The sequence below is a fragment of the Beta vulgaris genome, chromosome 7 (assembly GCF_026745355.1).
Source record: "Beta vulgaris subsp. vulgaris cultivar EL10 chromosome 7, EL10.2, whole genome shotgun sequence".
Classification (NCBI taxonomy): Eukaryota; Viridiplantae; Streptophyta; class Magnoliopsida; order Caryophyllales; family Amaranthaceae; genus Beta; species Beta vulgaris.
This window is the reverse complement of record NC_079208.1, coordinates 55515196-55534396: the sequence shown is the minus strand read 5'-3', so window position 1 is coordinate 55534396 and position 19201 is coordinate 55515196. Positions and strand designations below refer to the sequence as shown.

General features: G+C 36.0%; 2 protein-coding genes across 3 annotated transcripts; one reads left to right on the top strand and one right to left on the bottom strand.

Annotated features, from left to right (window-relative positions):
* The first annotated feature begins 699 nt into the window (after window positions 1–699).
* On the top strand, window positions 700–10645 carry LOC104899886 (kinesin-like protein KIN-12E). 2 transcript variants are annotated; one of them, XM_010687179.4, is made up of 22 exons: window positions 700–1183; window positions 1885–2040; window positions 2146–2229; window positions 2540–2659; window positions 3092–3205; window positions 3309–3401; window positions 4040–4129; window positions 4239–4309; window positions 4479–4553; window positions 4653–4740; window positions 4828–4886; window positions 5118–5181; window positions 5319–5384; window positions 5648–5806; window positions 5885–5989; window positions 6791–7026; window positions 7330–7399; window positions 7495–7551; window positions 7642–7704; window positions 7820–7879; window positions 7985–8064; window positions 8360–10645. In XM_010687179.4, the coding sequence occupies exons 1-22, from the start codon at window positions 929–931 to the stop codon at window positions 10389–10391; spliced, it is 4197 nt and encodes a 1398-aa protein (XP_010685481.2). In that variant the 5' UTR covers window positions 700–928; the 3' UTR covers window positions 10392–10645. The 2 variants fall into 2 exon arrangements, with proteins under 2 accessions (XP_010685481.2, XP_010685480.2); XM_010687178.4 differs by having other exon boundaries at window positions 7639–7704.
* Window positions 10646–14563: 3918 nt separating this feature from the next.
* LOC104899885 (ribosome assembly protein 1) lies at window positions 14564–17961 on the bottom strand. Its single transcript, XM_010687176.4, has one exon. It carries the CDS (start codon window positions 17817–17819, stop codon window positions 14739–14741), a length of 3081 nt encoding a protein of 1026 aa, XP_010685478.1. The 5' UTR covers window positions 17820–17961; the 3' UTR covers window positions 14564–14738.
* Window positions 17962–19201: the final 1240 nt, after the last annotated feature.

Sequence of the window (19201 nt, the reverse complement as noted above, 5' to 3'; positions counted from 1 at the left end):
GTGTGTGTCGCTCCGGCCCATCCTTTTATTGCATTGTGCTCAACATAGCATATATGTTTCCTATAAAAGTTCGTACTAATAACAAATATAATAATAATATTGTCGAAGAATTAATCCGTATCACTTTGTCTAGATTGCAACATAGAAGGGAAAGGAAGGGAATGGATAAAGGAGAAGGGCGAAAGATGAAACTCCATAATCCCTCCAATTTAAGAGTGGAAATTATATTTGTTAAAAGGACGGAAATTAGATCCTTTCCTCCCCCTCTCCTTCATTCCCCCAATCCCTTATTCTTAACTTGTTCCCTTCCTGTTACCGTCCTTCTCTTTCTCTCTATTTCCTACTATCCAAACAAAGTGTATAAAATGAAGCTGACCAGATAAACTCATACTTTATCAATAATCTAGTCTTCCATATTCAATGTGCATATGATTCTCATCATACGGACGTATGTATGTACTAATTTAGATTCCTATTCCTTTCATTCTCTTTCTCTATATTTCCTTCTATCCAAACAAAGTGTATAAAATGAAGCTGGTCGAATAAACTCATACTTTATCTATAATATGATAGCCTTCTAGATAAACCCACCAACGTTTTATATTGGTCCTCAAAAATGAAGACCAATAGTGACACAATCACACAATATACAAGTTAAGACTACAAAACTTAGCCAAAAACACACACCAAGGACTATTTAGTCATTTCAAAAAAAGCTTTCAAATTGGCTCCCCTATCTAAATTCAAACTTCTTCCCAAAACCCCAGTTTTTCAAAAAAAGCTCAGTTAACTGACCGTTAGATTCAGATCTTCTCTTTCACATTTCTCTGCCATTTTACTCCCTTCCTTCATCTTCCACTCTCTCTCTCTCCTCACTGAACAAAACCCTAAAACTCTCATTTCTTATCTTCTATCACAATTTACAGAGATGTTCAAAATGCCATTCTTTTCCAATACACCGAGCTCAATGAAGACTCGGACCGCGTTTCACGACGCGCCTGAGTCAGCTCGGGCAACTCCGAGCATCGCTAAATCGATGTCTCGCGATAACTTGTTGCAGTCTTCAACGGTTAGAAATTTCAATGAGAGAGATGAATTTCGCGATTCTGCTAACAATGTGTTAGCACTTCGAAGCTTTGATTTGTCTGATGATCCTTCTTTCTGGAAAGATCATAATGTGCAGGTCTGTTTTTTCTCTTTTTAAGTTTAATTTTGTTGTTTGTTTTTTCAGTTTTATGTAGTTAAACGAGAATCTAGGGTTTTTGCTTTTTGTTAGTTGAAGTGATTTCTTGAATTTGCAGAAAGAATGTTGATTAATAGAAGATATTTCCTGTGTTTTCTGATAGTTGTGCTGTATTGACTTTTGACACTATTTCATCTAATTAGACACATGCAATCATGATTGGAACTTGTTAGGTTCGTCTCAACATGTCTATTAATGAAATCAACTTTTATGATTTTTTGTTGCTGTTGTTTTCAGTTTAAGTACTTAAATTGAGATTTGAGCTGATGTATTTAGGTCAAACGAGAATCTAGGGTTTTCGCTTTTTTTTTTTTTAGTTGAAATGATTTCTTGAATTTGCGGAAAGAATGTTAATTGATTGAAGATACTTCCTAGTTCTTATGTTTTCTGATAGTTGTGCCGTATTAAATTTTGACACTATTCTTGTTCTCTAATTCGACACATATGCAATCACGATAGGGAACTTGTTAGGTTCGTCTCAACATGTTTATTAATGAAATCAACTTTTATAATTTTTACTATTAAAAGACGGAGGAAATATCTAATCTGGCTTGTTTTGATCTTTGGACTGATGAAATCAATCATCATTGAGAGAAAGGAAAAGCTGTTTGATAAAAATTGATGCCAATTTGAATGAGCAGGTTATCATTAGACTCCGTCCTCTCAACAGTTCTGAGATGTCACTGCAAGGCCAGAACAGGTGTGTTCGGCAAGAAAGTTCTCAGACCATTACATGGACTGGCCATCCTGAGTCACGCTTCACCTTTGACGTTGTTGCGGATGAAAATGTTACACAGGTTTTGTTTCTCTTTCACACTGAATATTTATTCACATTTTACTTCATTATGTTTTCCGGCTAGAGTTGTATGTTGCTGATGAAATTCTGTCATGTAATGGAGCAGGAAAAGCTCTTCAAAGTGGCTGGAGTGCCTATGGTTGAAAATTGTGTGGCGGGGTACAACAGTTGCATGTTTGCGTATGGACAAGTAAGCGTTTATGCCTGATTGTCAAATGTTTGTAAAAAAAAAACTGATTTGTGTTACTCTTTATTCTATTCTGCATTGATTTATGCATGGATGAGGCCCGTTATTTTTTTTTATCAAGTGGTCTACTTGTAGAATAGTTTGGATGACCAATGTAAGATGTGATATTGTGGTTCTAAATGTTATCCATTTGGAGTTTGCAAAGAATATCTGATGTTTATTTGTAAACGATTTTGTTTCAAATAGAAGCAGATGTATGTTTGTGTGTTTCTGAATTGTAAAAGTTGTATGACTTTGCTCATTCTATTGCCAGACTGGGAGTGGAAAAACGCACACAATGTTGGGAGATATTGAAGGTGGCACTCGACGTCATAGTGTGAATTGTGGAATGACTCCTAGAGTGTTCGAGTACCTCTTTTCCAGAATCCAAAAGGTATATTCTTCTGAACAAGAGTTTGCAAGGAAGCTGGGATATTATTATAATTCATTGTCCTTCTGCAATAAACCTTTTTTATGAAGTTTATCTAGCATTAACTACGACTTTAAGGACCTTGCTGTCAGTGAAGTCAAAGTTTGTATTTTAATTCAAATGAAAGACAAATGAAAATTGCTTAATTTGTGTGGATCTAGTCTTCCTAGTCTGTCTAGTTTTTGCTATGACTTAGGCCTGGTACACGACTTTACAATTGTACATGCTTGATGTACTCTGTAAAATTAGATTATACATGTAGCATTGTAGCTACTAAATAAGCAAGACATTACATCTGACTTTAGCATATGCTACTATGTAGTCTGTTGTTTGTGAACTACTACTATTCTTTACTCATATGGGAATATGATGAATAACATAGTTGTAATATCACAGGAAAAAGAGGCTCGAAGAGAAGAAAAGTTTCGGTTCACATGTAAATGCTCATTTTTGGAGATCTACAATGAACAGATCCTTGATCTTTTGAACCCAGATTCTGTCAACTTACAGGTACGGATTATGAATGAATTGACATATTATGAGAGCACTTCTATCACAATTTTTTTCTTGTCCTGTAAATAGTTTATAAAGTTTATGCTCCTTTCCTTTTCAGATTAGAGAAGACATGAAAAAAGGCATTCATGTGGAAAACATAACTGAGTTAGAGGTTACAAGTGCTCGAGATGTTATGCAACAACTTCTTCAGGTAACAGCACTATCCACCAATCACCATATAAAATACTAACCAGGCTAGAACATTGATTAGTGCGTACATGCATACTAAAGTTTGCTTGCTGAGTGATGATCTATAGTTCTTTGCAAAGTAACATGACTCCTCTCTTGGATGAACCAGCTAGTTTATTTATAGCAAAACTTGTTATGATATTTTGTCTCAAGAGCATGGTTAATTTAGGAACTTATCCAACGCTGTTAAGATAGGGGTGACTTGTAATATGTTAACCTATTTGAACTTGTATCCATATTAGGAGCCTCTAGGAGAAACAATAATATACATCTGCTAGAGAAGATCGTGTGCGATGCCATTGGTCGTTTGGTTATACTTCCCAAGAAGTTGCCATGCATATGAAACTTTAATCTCATAAAAAGTGCCAAATATTGTTTGTTTGATAGGAAGTTCTACTTCACATGGGTTCACATACCTAGGAGGACTAGGGAAGCAACTCTTTCCATTCGGTTGCCAATCAAACAATTGCATAATCATCTAATACTTAGGGGTACTGTGAGGTGACCAATTCTAGTTAGATGCTTCAAGTTTCAAATTGTTTCTTTTCAATTATACGTGCATTCTAGATACCTAATATAAGGATGTTTTATTGTTGTCAGGGTTCAGCTAACAGAAAGGTGGCTGCCACCAACATGAATCGCGCAAGTAGTCGTTCTCACAGTGTGTTTACCTGTGTCATTGAGAGTACTGTGAGTTATTTTCTCTCTTATGTCTCTAAATTCAAAGTTCAAAGAGTTCTTCTATTTATACACTTAGCAACATAGTTTGTCTTTTGAATGACTGGTGGTGAATTTGCAGTGGGAATCTCAAGGTGTAACACATCATCGCTTCGCTCGACTAAATCTTGTAGATTTAGCTGGCTCTGAAAGGTAAAATCATCAAATGCTGCTAATATAAGACTTGAGAATAAATCTATCTAACACCAAAGAATGAGTAACAGAAGATAGTAAGAGAGCATCTATTGTTTTGGACTTCTCTTTGTGCTTTGTCCTGCTACCTATCTTAAGTCCTAATGACACCAAGAAATTATCTCTACAGGCAGAAGAGTTCTGGTGCAGAAGGCGACCGCCTTAAAGAAGCCACCAACATCAATAAGTCGCTCTCAACTTTAGGGTCTGATTTTCCTTCTTTCAAATGAAAGGTCTAGAAATATTTCATTAGTAAATTTGACTCCTGATCCCATTGCCTTCATCTGTGTTTTGGATGTTTCAGACTTGTGATAATGAATCTTGTGAGCATATCCAATGGAAAATCTCACCATGTGCCTTATCGAGATTCAAAATTAACTTTTTTGCTTCAGGTATATGCTAACATAAATTTTTGTTCCTTAAGCTGCCAAGGAATCTTATATGCAAGTCTGATTTGAGCTATATATGGAATTTTTCAGGACTCACTTGGAGGGAATTCAAAAACCATTATAATTGCAAATATTAGTCCGTCTAATTGGTTAGTGAATATTTAATTGCAAATTTTTCAATTGCATGTATTCGTATACTGTGTCAAGATCAAGTTTCTATACATACATCATATATTAGTGTTGTTGATTTAATTGTCTCATCATTTGGTCTTATATTATATAAGGAGTATGCAAAGTTTATAATGTTGTTTTGATAGCTCTATTCCTGTTTCCTCTATTACCTCGCCGCTTCTTTATTATAACTTTTCAACTTCTTGCAGCTGCTCACTGGAGACTCTAAGCACCCTAAAGTTTGCTCAGCGTGCAAAGTTTTTAAAGAACAATGTACGTTTGATTCTACATTGCGTTAGGCTATGTTGGTTTCTTTTGAGATTCAGCTATATAACTTCTTCTCACATATATAATATCATATTGTTGAGTTTCCTGGTCAGTAATTTGTATCTGTTTGCTCAACCTCTCAGGCAATTGTAAACGAAGATGCATCTGGTGATGTCCTTGCCATGAGAATGCAAATCCAGCACCTGAAGGTATTTTCTGATAGTTGCACGAGAACTATGGAGCGTTTTTTTATTTATTTAAAAAGGATTATATTAGAGAACTCAACAAAGAATTGTATAGGCCTTACTTTTCATTTCACTGGGACCTATTGATCTCAATTCTCACGTGAGTAATCGGTACCAGTGCATGTCCAAAGTATTTTGCAAGAATACCGTCGGTTTTAGTTCAATTACTACTTGATGAATACACTTTAAAGATGTTTGTACTCAGATGATTTGCCGCCATTGTGCAGAAAGAAGTGTCTCATCTGCGTAGTGTACTTAATGGAGGAGCTGGAAGTCAGGATTCAGATGCCATGGCATGTGGTTTGCTAGGATCGCCAGGTGCTTTTAAGTGGGAAGGGTTTAATGGTGCATTTAGTCCCCTGGCTTCAAATAAAAGGCTGTCTCAGGTTTGTACTTTTGTTGCTTCGATGTTGAACATGTTTTTGCTACAATTTCCTTATAACAATTTCAATGGTGCTATTCAGAAGAAAGAGATTGAGGTTGCTCTTGTTGGGGCATTTCGGAGGGAGAAGGACAAAGAATTGGCCTTCCAGGCACTTACTGCTGAAAATCAGGCAGCTATGTTGCTAGTAAGTTGCAAAAAATCTTATATGCTATCATGCTATTCAACTGTATGCTATATGTAGAAAAGCTTGCTTATATCCTTATTCTTTCTACTTTGAAGTTGTAATGTTTTTGAAATTCAATCTAAGTTCGGTACCATATCAAGCCATAAGTTATCTGATACTTCTAGTAGGGATGGGGAGGGGTTAGATATGATTTTACATAGAATTGCACAGAACTTTTGTCGTGTAGACGCTTTATTTGCTAGGAACTTTCGCCCTTGCTTCCTCTGTTACTTAGACTTTTAATCACACCTCAAGTACCCGTGTCGGATCCTCGATACCTCGACATGGATATGGATACTTTGACACTTAACCTTGGCCCAAAATCATGTGAATGTTTTTTAAAATAGAATGGTCGGACACTTACCCGGGTCCAAGTAACATAGCCTAATTCCAACAACAAGTAAAAGACCATTATTTGAGGCATTTGATATAGTCCTCTGACTCCTCTCTCCTCTGTGATCAAATGTATACATTTGTCCAGGGAGTCTATATAGTTTGTTGAAAGTGGACAGTGTTAAGTGTGTGATACTGTGCCGGCATGCTCCTTTTTGTCCATTTTATGCCCGGTGCCTGCCGTCTAAGTGGCTGGATCCCCCATCTCTTTCAGAATATCATCATAAATGTGTGATATGAAAATACTTGTGAATTCTCACAAGTCTTAATGCAACTTGCTAGACTGCGTTGGTGAAGAATATGTATTTATGATAATCTTGCCCTAATTATGTTACTTGCTAGTCTTCCATCTGATTTTTATATGTTTAGGCAAAACAAAGACAAGATGAAATACAAGGCCTGAAAATGAGGCTCAGATTCAGAGAAGCAGGAATAAAGAGGTTGGAAGCTGTTGCCTCCGGGAAAATTTCTGCAGAGACCCACTTGTTAAAGGAAAAAGAGGAATACTTGAAAGAAATTGAAGTCTTGCGTACTCAAGTTGATAGGAATCAGGAGGTGACGAGATTTGCAATGGAAAATCTGCGTTTGAAAGAAGAAATTAGAAGGTATGTTCCTGCCAGCATGTATATCTGATTTTTTTAATAAAGTTCTTGAACTTTTTGTAGCCTTTTGTCTAGAATCAGTCATGCCATGTCCTTGTTTAGAAGACACCAAGTCTATGTTATGCTTTAGTGAGTTGCCTCAGAAGATTAGTCAATCACAATACTCCAAACACAACACTCTTTAGTTGCTATAGTACTTGAGTGGTTGTGTTAATGATATGTGCATATTGCAATCCTGTTTGCATGTTTTGAGAAACAATTGCATATTTATTAGGTTTACTGCTAATACATATGTTGCATTCACAGATTAAAATCTTTTTGTGAGGAAGGTGAAAGAGAGAAAATGAACGAACAGATAATTACGTTGCAGAACAAGGTTCTATTCATTGATCACTGTCATTTCATGCTCTCTGCAACTTGTAAAAAATGACTAGCGGTATTGACTATAAAAATATTTGATTTAATTTGCAGTTACTTGAAGCTCTTGATTGGAAGCTTATGCATGAATCAGAACCACCAAAAGTTCAGGTGCATCAAACGACTTCCATAGATATTTCTGTTATATTATGCGATATGTACTTTGGTTTTGACTGACAAAATTTCGGCATAAATCAGCAGCAAGGGAGTCCTGGTCTGCTGACAGACAGTCATAACGAGTTGGACCAGCTCAACGTTAACAAGGTAGGATGTCATACTCATATGACATATTCCAGTAGGCATCTAGTAATTAATACAGTGCCTTAATTCATCTCTTATGCATTTTAGTCTGAAACTCATCTCGGTCTATCTCATTCAGGATTCTGCATCACCTTGGCAATCATCAGTCAAAGAGGAGAATGAATTCCTTCGAGTGCAGGTAATTGGGGAGCTTTTAGATCAGTATCTGTCGTAATTTGGTGCCAGAATTTTCTCCAATTTCATTGGTTCGAAAGTTTCTGTCGTAATCATCTTTTTTCCATAGGCCATTCAAAACCAGGCAGAAATGGATTCTCTCCGCAAAAAACTCGATTCTTACATAAAGGAGAAGGAAAAAACGGAAAGGTAGTAATCCCAAAAACTAATGTGATCTTTGTCATGTTTCACACGAGAAGATTGTAGGAGTAACTGAGTGCTACTGCTATCAATCTTCATCTGTCTTTTCTCTATAAGTTCAGTCATTGATTAATCCTCCTGTTCCTGAAGAGGTCATACTCTTCATTACAGAAAAAGTAGTGCATATAATGATATTCCAAACCTAAGTTCGTGGAAAATGTTAAAATTTGATAAATGCGTTAGGTATTTTTCAGTTCTTCTCATCTGTTTATCAGACAGGCTGATGGAGTCTCACATCTTGCAGGCACATCAAGGACATGGAGGCAGAGTTGGAGGAAGTTAGATCTTCCAAAGACACACGAGAAGAAAGCCAGAAACTGCAAGTTGACATTCCTTCAACTATGACAAATGAAAGTAACAACGACGACCAGCTGGAGCTCAAAGCTATGGTTGACGTTATTGCAGCAGCAAGTCAAAGAGAAGCTGAAGCACATGAAATGGCAATCACTCTTGCTAAAGAGAATGATGAATTACGAGCTAAGATCAAGGTTTTACTTGCGGACAATAGTAAGTTGATAGATTTGTATGAAAGGGCAGCTTCTGAGACCAATAAAGAAGATCGTTCAGATGCTCAACTTGATGCCAATGAAGATCAAAATACTGGATCCGGTGCTATTTCTCATATTGAAAATGCCCACGTGAAAAGGCTGGTAGATCTAGAGCATCAACTTGCGGAAATGCACGACGAAAATGAGAAACTGATGAGTTTGTATGAGAAAGCAATGCAGGAGAAAGATGATTTTAAAAGAATGCTTTCATCTGCCGTCCACAACAGTAATGCAGAAAGAGGAGAATCAGAGTGCCCAGAAAAGCTTGTTGAGGTTGATGGAGGAGAGTGTTCTTCGTCTTCTGAAATTTATGCTGAAATAAGCACCAACATGGAGTTAGACCACCAAATTTTATCTGCTGAAACAGAGGTCTTAGAGGAAGGTGACTCTTCCCAATGGAATATGCAGAGTACATCTGGCCTGTTCCTGTCCCCTCCACTTGCTACCGAAGTTCAGATGGATGTGGAGTCTGATGAATGCCAGAATTTTGATGGACCCAGTTCAGCCATCAAGAATAGTCCTTCTGGAACAAGTATGGTTATCGGGGAAAAGACATTTCTATGTCCTGGGGATTCTCAAGATGATATAGATGCTTGGGAGGAAGTCAGAACTAATTCTGGGAAATTAATGGAGGAAGAACTTGCTCTTGTAAGAAACGAGCTGGAAAGGGCCCAAGAAAGGCTTTCAAGTTCTGCCCTGACCGTCGCTGAATTTGGGAATGTTGAGAAAGCAGTATTTGAGGTGGATGTGATTTCAAGGGAAATTGCTGCTTTAAAGGATCTCATGCAGTTTAAGCAACAGGAGATTACATCCCTTAAAGCTTTCTCGTTAGAGACGGAGGCTAGAAGTGCCCTTATCTATAAAAAGCTTGTTGCACTTAAAGTTTCTCTGTCAAGTATCTCTTCATCCATTGCTTATTTTGAACAGCGGGAAGTAATAGCAAAGGCGAGAGTGAATGCCTCAAAGCCATCCTTAGACCAACAGAAGGTAAATTTAGCGCGTCTTCAGTGTCAGAGTGATGAATTAAAAGCGAAAAGAAGAGAATTTCAAGAAAATGAAGTGGAACTAAAGAACAACCTACGGCGCTTAAAATCCAAACTTGAAGAGGAAAACAAAAGACAAGAACCACAAAAAGTTCTCTTTGCCATTGATAACATTGATAGAAGTGAAGCTCCAGCTCTGATCTGCAGTAAAGCAACTGATTTGCTCAAGGTTGAGGAAGAAAAAATCAAACTTCATAACGAAATCAAGCAATCCCAGGAGACGCTTAGTGTCATAAAGAAGCAAGTTGTGGATCTGAACAGGAAGAGTCAAAAACTCGAGGAGGAAATCCAAGTTAGAAACTTGGAGATGCAAAAGACTGCAAAATCGGTGGAAGAAAGAGAGCTTTCCCTACTAAATGTCACTAATGAAAAGGAAATGCTCGTCGAAATGCAAGAGAACGGAGAGACTGAGATTGATGATATGATAGTTGAATACCAGCAGAGTATCTTTGAAAATAATGTCAGAGAAGAAGAGCTGAAGCTACTAGAAGAAGATATCCACGCGCTGTCAACAAAATTGGAGAGATTAGATAGTGAACGAGCAGCTGTCGTAGAGAGAGCAACTCAACTCTTATACGGAGAGCAATGCCAAAAAGTTCTTCCATCAGAAAAAATACTACAAGAACTTGAAGATGTTCAGAAATCAATTTTAGAAGCCAATACATCACTCTTAGCAGAAAAGTAACCAACAGTAAAGTTTTTTTGTCTGTAAGTCCCCATAGAATTCATGAAGCACAGAATACTGAAACTGTGTCGAGAGCTTAAGCTTTGCTCTATCATTCCTGCTGGTTGTGCATCATGCTAAACCTGTCATCTCATGTAAATTTTCAAGTTTCATGTTGTACTGAAGCTAATATTTTAAGTGGCCAACATTCACTTGTTCAGTAATTAACAGATCATTAATGTTAAAGCTTTAACCATTACGGGCATATTAATCTTCCTTTAGGTTTTCATTATACTCTTATTCATTGGTCTATTTATAACTCATTTTACTTGTTCCATATTATCATTCTCCAAATATACCACCCTTTTTGTTAATTCAGAAATCAAAGTGGCCATGAATGGCACAACGCCATCAAAGCAGGTGACTTTTATCCCCTTGTTATTTTGGATATGCCCTTGTTGCTTAACAGCTCAAGCATCATAGCAAGTGACTTTTGGACTTACCCTTGCTGCTCAACCATCAAAGCATGACCTATACCGCTATATGTATACACTAGTTTTTTGATCCGTGCAAAATGCACGGGATGTATTTTGTTTTATAAATTTAAGATACCTATGTGTATAAACTATATTATGGTCTAAAAGTATTTTGTCCATATGAATATGTGATTGTCGATTTAAAGTTTACATTTTACAGTAGTGTATAGACTCAGAGGCGGATTTTTTAAGGGGCAAGCCTGGCCCCTAAAAGATTCTGAAAAAAATCATGCAGCGCAATCCATAAAGAGAAGCCCAGAATACAAATACCGACACAGCTACACGCCTACACGGGATTATCTTCCCCAAAGTACCATTACCCACTATCTAGTTATGTTGAGAAAGAAACTATACTCAGGACCCACAAATAGCTGTGATGTTGACATTTTGTTTTCATTCCATTTGAATTAATGTGACATTTATATTTGGTCATCCTATGTTTTTTTTTTCTTTTTTAATCATTTTATTACTATTGATTTTTATCTTTATCCAATTATATATATATTTTTACTTTATGCCATTAACTTTGAACTTTTACTTTCGGTTTTTCTATTTTCTTTATGCCACACTTATTACTATCAGGTATAAAAAATTTATTTATAACTTTAGTTTATTTTGATATAATATATTTATTTATTTACTTTGAATCTGAAACTAATATTCGTATGTTTTTGTAGTTTTTATATTTTATATATATTATTTTGAGAATTTTTGAACTCCGGTAACAAAAGTTCCAGATCTGCCACTGTGTATGGTGAATCCACCTACTATTACCATTAAATTTTAACAAACAATAAATTTACATGAGAGAATAGTGTTCTTGTAAGTTCAATTTAGTAACATATACTTCATCCGTTTCTTTTTAGTTGCAACGGTTTGATTTTTACACTATTCACCAACTCTACTTAGTTTATGTTTGGTGATTTATAGTTAAGGAAAAACATAATCATGTGGGATCTTGTTAGATTCGTCTGAATGTATATTTTCCAAATATATACTTTTTATAATTTTCATTTATCGGTAAATAAACTTATTGATGGTTGAAATTATGCATTGACAAGCATGAAAGTCAAACTGTTGCAAGTAAAAAAAAAAACAGAGGAAGTAGCATTTATGGTGTTGAATCTTTAAATCTATACAATATAAGAAAAGAATGATTAGCTATATTCCTCAAAGTTTTGCATTGGCATGCGTGAAAAGTGTAAGTGTGTAAATTAAAATGAAACAGAGGGAGTATACACTAAGTAGTTTATAACATGGTAAAGTAGAACAAACGTTTATCAAAGAACACGATTTATAGAAAATAAACATATAATAAAATTGAGTAACTTATATCAATAATCAAATTAAATTACAAGTTTCGGAACACTTTCTTATAAACAACATTACCATGTTCTTTGTCACAAATTAGGATTTTTTTTTAATAATTGTCACAAATTAGGATCTTGAGACCCGGTTTGTTTGTTACTCTAGAAATGACAACATAGAATTGACCCTGTCTAAAAACTATTATAGAGAGAAAAAAGCCAACCTGCCATAGAGATTTTTTAATACATTAAAGTTTTCAATAAATTTAGCATGGGTTACATGGTAATGGTGTTTGCAAGTTATATTATGTCTGATTCACTATTATTATGCTCTACAATTCTAACAATTATGTGAAATACACGGCTGTAAATCTGTAATGGGACACAAATTTCCCTGCTTGTCTTGCTGATTTTAGCCCACTGTTTTTGTTGCTAATCAACTCTCTAATGTCGTTGGTCTTCTAATAGTTTCTCAAAGTTGTTCCGATAATTTCTCATGTCTAACTGATAAGAAGTCTATGTTTGTATGGGCAATATTTCTCTTTTTATTATTTCCATAAATCCCATTGTAATATATGATATGCCAAAAGCTATGTCAGTATTTAGTTGCTCAATTGCTAATCATTTGGCCTTATTACTAATCATACTTGTTTGATTTGAAGAAATATGTCCTTAGACCTTATAGCAATTACTAAATTTAAATAGGAATAATGTTATGAAGATAATGAAGTTGATTATTTTAGTAATCATATTTTCTTGCTAGTGAAAAAATATGATTAACAGTACAATATTGATTGAGCCTATGACTAAAATAGATTAATCATATGAGGTCACACATTGTAGCACAAGTTGAAAAAAGCAATCCAAATCCATTTAGGATTAGGGTTGGGCCGGTCTTAAGGGGAATAGGAGGAGAATTAGTTCTCCTAACTAGCCTATAACTCTTCTATATTAGATATAATATTAGGATTTATGTGATCAATTTAATTAATCAGTTTCTTTTCACAAGGGAGAGAAAGTGAAACCCTAAATTATTCACTCTAACTGGCGCCTATACCACCTAAAAGCAAGAGATTTCTTCTATTAACTGGCGCCTACACCGCCTAAAAGCAAGAGATTTCTTCTCTTCCGTTCTAGCAAACGTTGGTGTTCAACTGGTGCTCGTGGACCGATTAGAAGAACAACACTTAGGGCTCTTGGATCTTCAAAGTTTGCATACAACAGGAAAATCACGCTAAATGATATTTAGTTTGCTGAATGATTCATGAGTTTGATTATGTTTGCGATCCTATTATATATATGTTAGGAAAACAGCGGGCCTTATCGTGTTCTGTCTTCTCACAATGGCTGCAAATTTGAGGTTCATTCCCAAAGTTTCTATTTGTTTTTAAACAGGGTCGTTGTTGAGTTTGACTGCTACTTGTAGATGCAGCAGCTTGTTCCTTAAGATCTTCACGTTCTCCTACCTTCAACTGAAGCTCCTCTCTCAATACCATTGCATAACAACATGAAAGAGCAAGGCTCCATGGCAATTATATTGGATTTCACAGTTCCATATTTTTCTTTATCAAGCCCTAACTTGGAGAATGCAAAAGGTGGAGGAACAAAGATAGCTTGCCCTACTAGATGTCAATAATGAAAAGGAAATGCTGATGGAAATGCAAGAAACTGGGAAGACAGAATGATGATATGATAGTTTAACACCAGCAGAGTATCTTTCAGAATTATGTCAGAGAAGAAGAGCTGAAGCTACTAGAAGAAAATATGCAGCGCTGTCGATAAGAAAACGAACGAGCAGCTGTCATAAAGAGAGCAACTCAACTCTTATATGCAGAGCAATGCCGAAAAGGTCTTCCATCACATACAATACTATAAGAGGTTGAAGATGTTCAAAATCAATTTTAGAAGCCAATACATTATTCTTAGCAGATTAGTGAACTAACAGTCAAGTTGTTGTCTGTAAGTGTTCAAACTCCACATAATTCACGAAGCCCAAGATACTGAAAATGTGTTAAGAGCTTAGATTTTGCTCTACCAATACCATACATGGTGTCTGTGCAGTATGCTAAACCTGTTATACCAATACCATACCGAGTCAATTGGACTGATAAGCGGTAACGGGGAGTTTTACCATCATAACCTTGAAGTAGATGAGAGGCAAACCTGCTATAAACACTGAGCTCCATTTTAAAGAACAAAAACAAGGGTAACTAGTTAAATCTTAGTACTTGTAAGACATATAGAGTTCGTCGTCATGTCTTACACTTGTTGGAACAAAGAGAGTGAAGATCGCCATATATACCTCATTTGATAGTGTACTTTGATGAGAAATACCATACATTAACGAAAATTTATCACAAAACACAATATCTTACATATATTCAACTTTTTCGTAAAAGAACATAAAAAATTTAAGCTCTTGTAACCAAAATTATATCTAACAAAATTAGGGAATTGATCGTTAATTCTAAAACACACAAATACATCAAGTTTTGTTCTCCTATAAGTGCTACAAGCAGCAACTTTTATACCTTCCGAGCCAAGGTCCTCTGCTTTGTTGCATGTTGGACAACTTTTTCCTCTACAGGAAGTCCTTTTCTTCGCCTCACAGCATCAATGAGTTTTCGAGCTGTATTCCGAGGGACACTCGAACCATCTCCAAACTCTTCAATCTCTTCCTCTGTCTTAGGAACAAAGAAGGGATCCTCCATAAGTTGTTCCCAATGACTAAGAACAAGAAGTGCGCTTGAGGAACCGGAAGTCCCTTCTCTAAGCTCATCAGCAAAACCAAAGCTTTCTGAAACTGGCAGGTAAGCATGTACTGTGAACAAAGGAGAACCTTCCTGCATTTCTTCTTTCAGTATTCGAGCTCTCCTTCGAGCAAGCACGCCATACATGGGTCCCAGATGTTCAACTGGAGTGTTTAGCTCACAAAAGTACATAGCTTCAACCAGACGAGGTTTTTTCTGAAGTACAGCAGCTCTACATGCTTCTTTAACAGCTGTCATCACTTGACCAGTGAACATGCCACATTGCTCAATTACATGCTCAGAATCTTCAGACTCGCTTGACTGGACAGCTGCTGGAGAAATATAAGCCTCAACAAGGAAGGCCAAACCCCACATAGGTTCATCACATAAAGGACCAGCTGAAGTAGCAAATTGAAATCCAGATACCACACTACTTGCTAGACTAGAAGCTTCCGCATAAAGCACTTGATTTGCCTCCTCAATAGAATCAGAACTTCTAGCACCATCTATAAACCCCAGTTTTTCAGATACATGGGAGAATCCTGGGACAATTATTGAATTCTCTGTACTTTTTTCTTGAGAATCTGGGGTAATAAGTAAATTAGGGCCAACCTGCCCCGGACCAAGAGCCCAAATCCTCTCAAGAAGCTGCTCCCATAAAAGCTTACACTTCTGAATCTTATCCGAGTCATTTTCACCAATTGCAGAAACTAAATCGCTTTCCACTGCATCCCTTATGCGTTTCCTGAGTGCTTCAAGTGGCTGTGCATCTTCAGCAACAGAACCTATCTGGGACTCCAACTGCGTGTAGGTCTGACCAAGTTTACCACTAATAATCTCCCCAAGCGTATCAGAATTCTCATCGAGCAACTTAGTAAGTGCATTTGGAAGCTTCATAACATGTACTCTAACAGTGCACCTTCCATTAGAAGTAGTCTTTTCAACATAGTCAGTATTTCCAAATAAAACTTTCAGATTGTCTAATGAACTAGGTCCCTCACCCTCAATAGTCTCTTTGTAAGAGACAAGAGGAGGAGAGACTTCCAATCTCACCTTGGCAAATCTATCCATTAAATCCTTTATGCACCGCTCAAGATGCACCTCTCCTGCAGCAGCAAGCACATGTTCCCCCCTAGAAGAGACTGAAACCTCCACAAATGGGTCAGCGCGATTTAAGAGCCTCAAGCCCTTCATGAGTGCACCCATATCTGCTGGATCAGAGGGCTCAATGGCAACTTTTAGCATTGGTGAAACTTGAAACATCAGACTCGAGAAAGGCCAACAGTTCTTAGTCGATGAAAGGGTTGCACTTTTTAAGATATGATGTCCAAGTCCTCGTATAGCTACCACATTTCCAGCCTTGGCAGATGCAACAGGTGTTAACCCCTGGCCCATCATCAGATACAATGACTGTAACTCCGCTTCCTGTAAATGCTTCTGCGTGGTTTCCCCTTTCAGTGGATCATACAAAGCAGAAAGAACATAAATCTTCTGTCCTGAAGTAATAACTCCACTAAAAATCCTAGCAAACGCGAGAAAACATTCATCTGATTCCGTACTATTTCCATTCTCATCAATGAAAACATTCAAAATCTCCCCATCTGGACCCATTTGAGGAATCATCTTCCTAGGCACAGCAAACATCTTAGAAACAAATGCAACAGTAGGTACTTCAGAGCTCGCATCACAATTTTCCACACACTTCCTCACAAATTCAGCCTCTGAAAACACCTCAGACTTGGCTACCTCCTCCACAACTTCCCTCTTTGGAAGCAAACGGGGAATTCGATATGACTGAGCCGAAACTGGGTCAGGAATACACCTAATAACCATCGACAAAATAGTATCCGAAAGCGGAAGCCAACGACTCATTACAGCTTGAAGAACAGTTTTAGGATCCTTATTTTGAAGCTCGCGTAATGGCACTGACAAACTAAACGCCTTTATCAACTTCTCTATCATCCCCTTATCACCATCAGGCTCAAGAACCGCTCCATAAAGCTGCCACAAAGGTTCCAACACAAACTGAACAAACATCGGACGAAGCTTATTTCCTCCTCCCATTGCTTTCTTCCCCATAATCATATTTGTCTTAGGATTAAAAAACCTAGGACCCCAAAACGCCTTCTTCAATGCTGCAGTACTCGCCTTCAATTTCGAAGCGTAAAACTCAGCAAATTCACCCACAGTAAAACCCCATCCATCTAAAGCACAAACAAAAGCCACATTCCCTTTCTGAGGTTGAAACATCTCTTCTTCATCATCTTCAATCAACTCAAGATTCTCATCACCCCCCAAATCACCAGATGACACAGCAATAATAGAATCAACATCAGACAAATATTTCTGAGATTTATATGCACTAACTATATTATTTACTTCATGAACTATCTTCAACAACCTATTATAAGCTTCCATTGGAGTCATCTTTAATTCAGAAATTAACCTATCAATCTTATTAAGAACTAAACATGGTGTAAGTTTCTCAACCCAAGCTTGTCTTAAAACAGCATGAGTTTGAATATGAACACCTTCAACAGCATCAACTAAAACTAACGCACCATCACTTAATCGAGCAGCAGTTGAAACTTCGCTACAAAAATCCATGTGACCTGGTGAATCTATTAAATTGATTGAATGTTGTTTATATTCGAGTAAAATTGAGGAACTTTTCATTGTAATTGCTCTTCTTTGTTCTTCGTCTAAATAATCCATAAACCTTAATTTACCTGCTTGTTTAGGGTGCAAAACACCGCCTCCACAAGAAGCAATTAAATGATCGGCAAGTGTTGTTTTTCCATGGTCGACATGAGCTAAGATGCAGATGTTCCTTAGCTTTTCTTGCGAATCCGCCATTAATGTGGGAGGTTGGAGAGAGAGAAAATTTGGGGAAAATTTGAAGATTTGAGGAAATTTGCTTGAAAGTGTTTGATAAAATATGGAGAATTTTGATGTAAACTTCTAGCTGAGAATACAGTATTTATAATATACTCGTGTATGACCAAAGAAAAGAACACAAACCTATTTCTAATAGATGTAGGAAATAAGTAACTACTCCTAATATGAATTTTACTAGTATCTCGAATATGCATTTGGATTTTCTAGAGTTATAAAATAATTATATAAGATAGAGTTTGATCAATATCAACCATTAAATAAATGAGTTCGGCTCTGTTCTAATAAATGGAAATTCAATTCAGTTCAGATCCAATCAGTTTAGTTCAGATCAATTCAGATTACAACTTCTTATTATTATTATTATTATTATTATTATTATTATTATTATTATTATTATTATTATTATTATTATTATTATTATTATTATTACTACTACTATTATATTATTGTTATTATTATTATTGTTATATATTGACTTGCGAATAGCAATCTTCGAGAAACATATTATATTAATAATATTATTACTTCACATCATTATTATTCTACTTATTATTATTAATATTACTCAATTCATAAGAATATTATTGTTATGCATATTATTAGTATTAGTATTAATAATATTATTATTATTATCATTATCATTAATATTATTAATTATTATCATTATCATGATGATAAAATATTAATCTACTTGTAATTATTAATAATACTCAATTCAGATCAGTTCAGTTCAGACCAGTTCGGTTTCGTTTAGACTTATTCAGTTCAGTTTAGACTTATTCGGTCCAAAAGAACAGAGCCTTCGTCGTGTAAGAGACCGCCTACTTTTAAATTAAAATTAGGCAATGATAAGCCCAATATTTTAAAAAATTAGTCCAATATTGACTAGTTTAATTTCTTTTAGTGACTAATTTAATTCATTTATTAACTAGGTCAATTTTTATAATAAAATTAAACCCTTTTTAAAATAATTTTTGTCAAATCAAACACATGTTTTGCACAAACTTTGAGTGATAAGGCTCATGCTAACGAATCTAAGATGGCATGAGAGCACCCCTAATAATAAAAGATTGTAGTTTCAATTTTTAAATAGGAAAAGCTAAATATAGTCTTAAGGGCTGCATGTAAAGAGTTAAAAATGGAAAACAAGCATTAACTTATGGAAAAATTGTGAAATAGTATCTTTTATAGCACTGATTTTGTGAACTAGTACGTTTATTGTTTAATTTTGTCATTTAGTACCTTTAAATTGTTTAATCTTTTATATTCAGTACCCTTACTAATATTTTCGGCCAAAATAGTCAACATTCCGATGTTGACTCCAAATTTCCCACCAAATT

Bases quoted from the DNA above. Each gene is read 5' to 3' on its own strand.
- LOC104899886 (XM_010687178.4), top strand. From the start codon at position 929: ATGTTCAAAATGCCATTCTTTTCCAATACACCGAGCTCAATGAAGACT. The intron at 1,184-1,884 runs GTCTGTTTTTTC...TTGAATGAGCAG, and splicing joins GGAAAGATCATAATGTGCAG to GTTATCATTAGACTCCGTCC. The intron at 2,041-2,145 runs GTTTTGTTTCTC...GTAATGGAGCAG, and splicing joins CGGATGAAAATGTTACACAG to GAAAAGCTCTTCAAAGTGGC.
- LOC104899885 (XM_010687176.4), bottom strand. From the start codon at position 17,819: ATGGCGGATTCGCAAGAAAAGCTAAGGAACATCTGCATCTTAGCTCAT.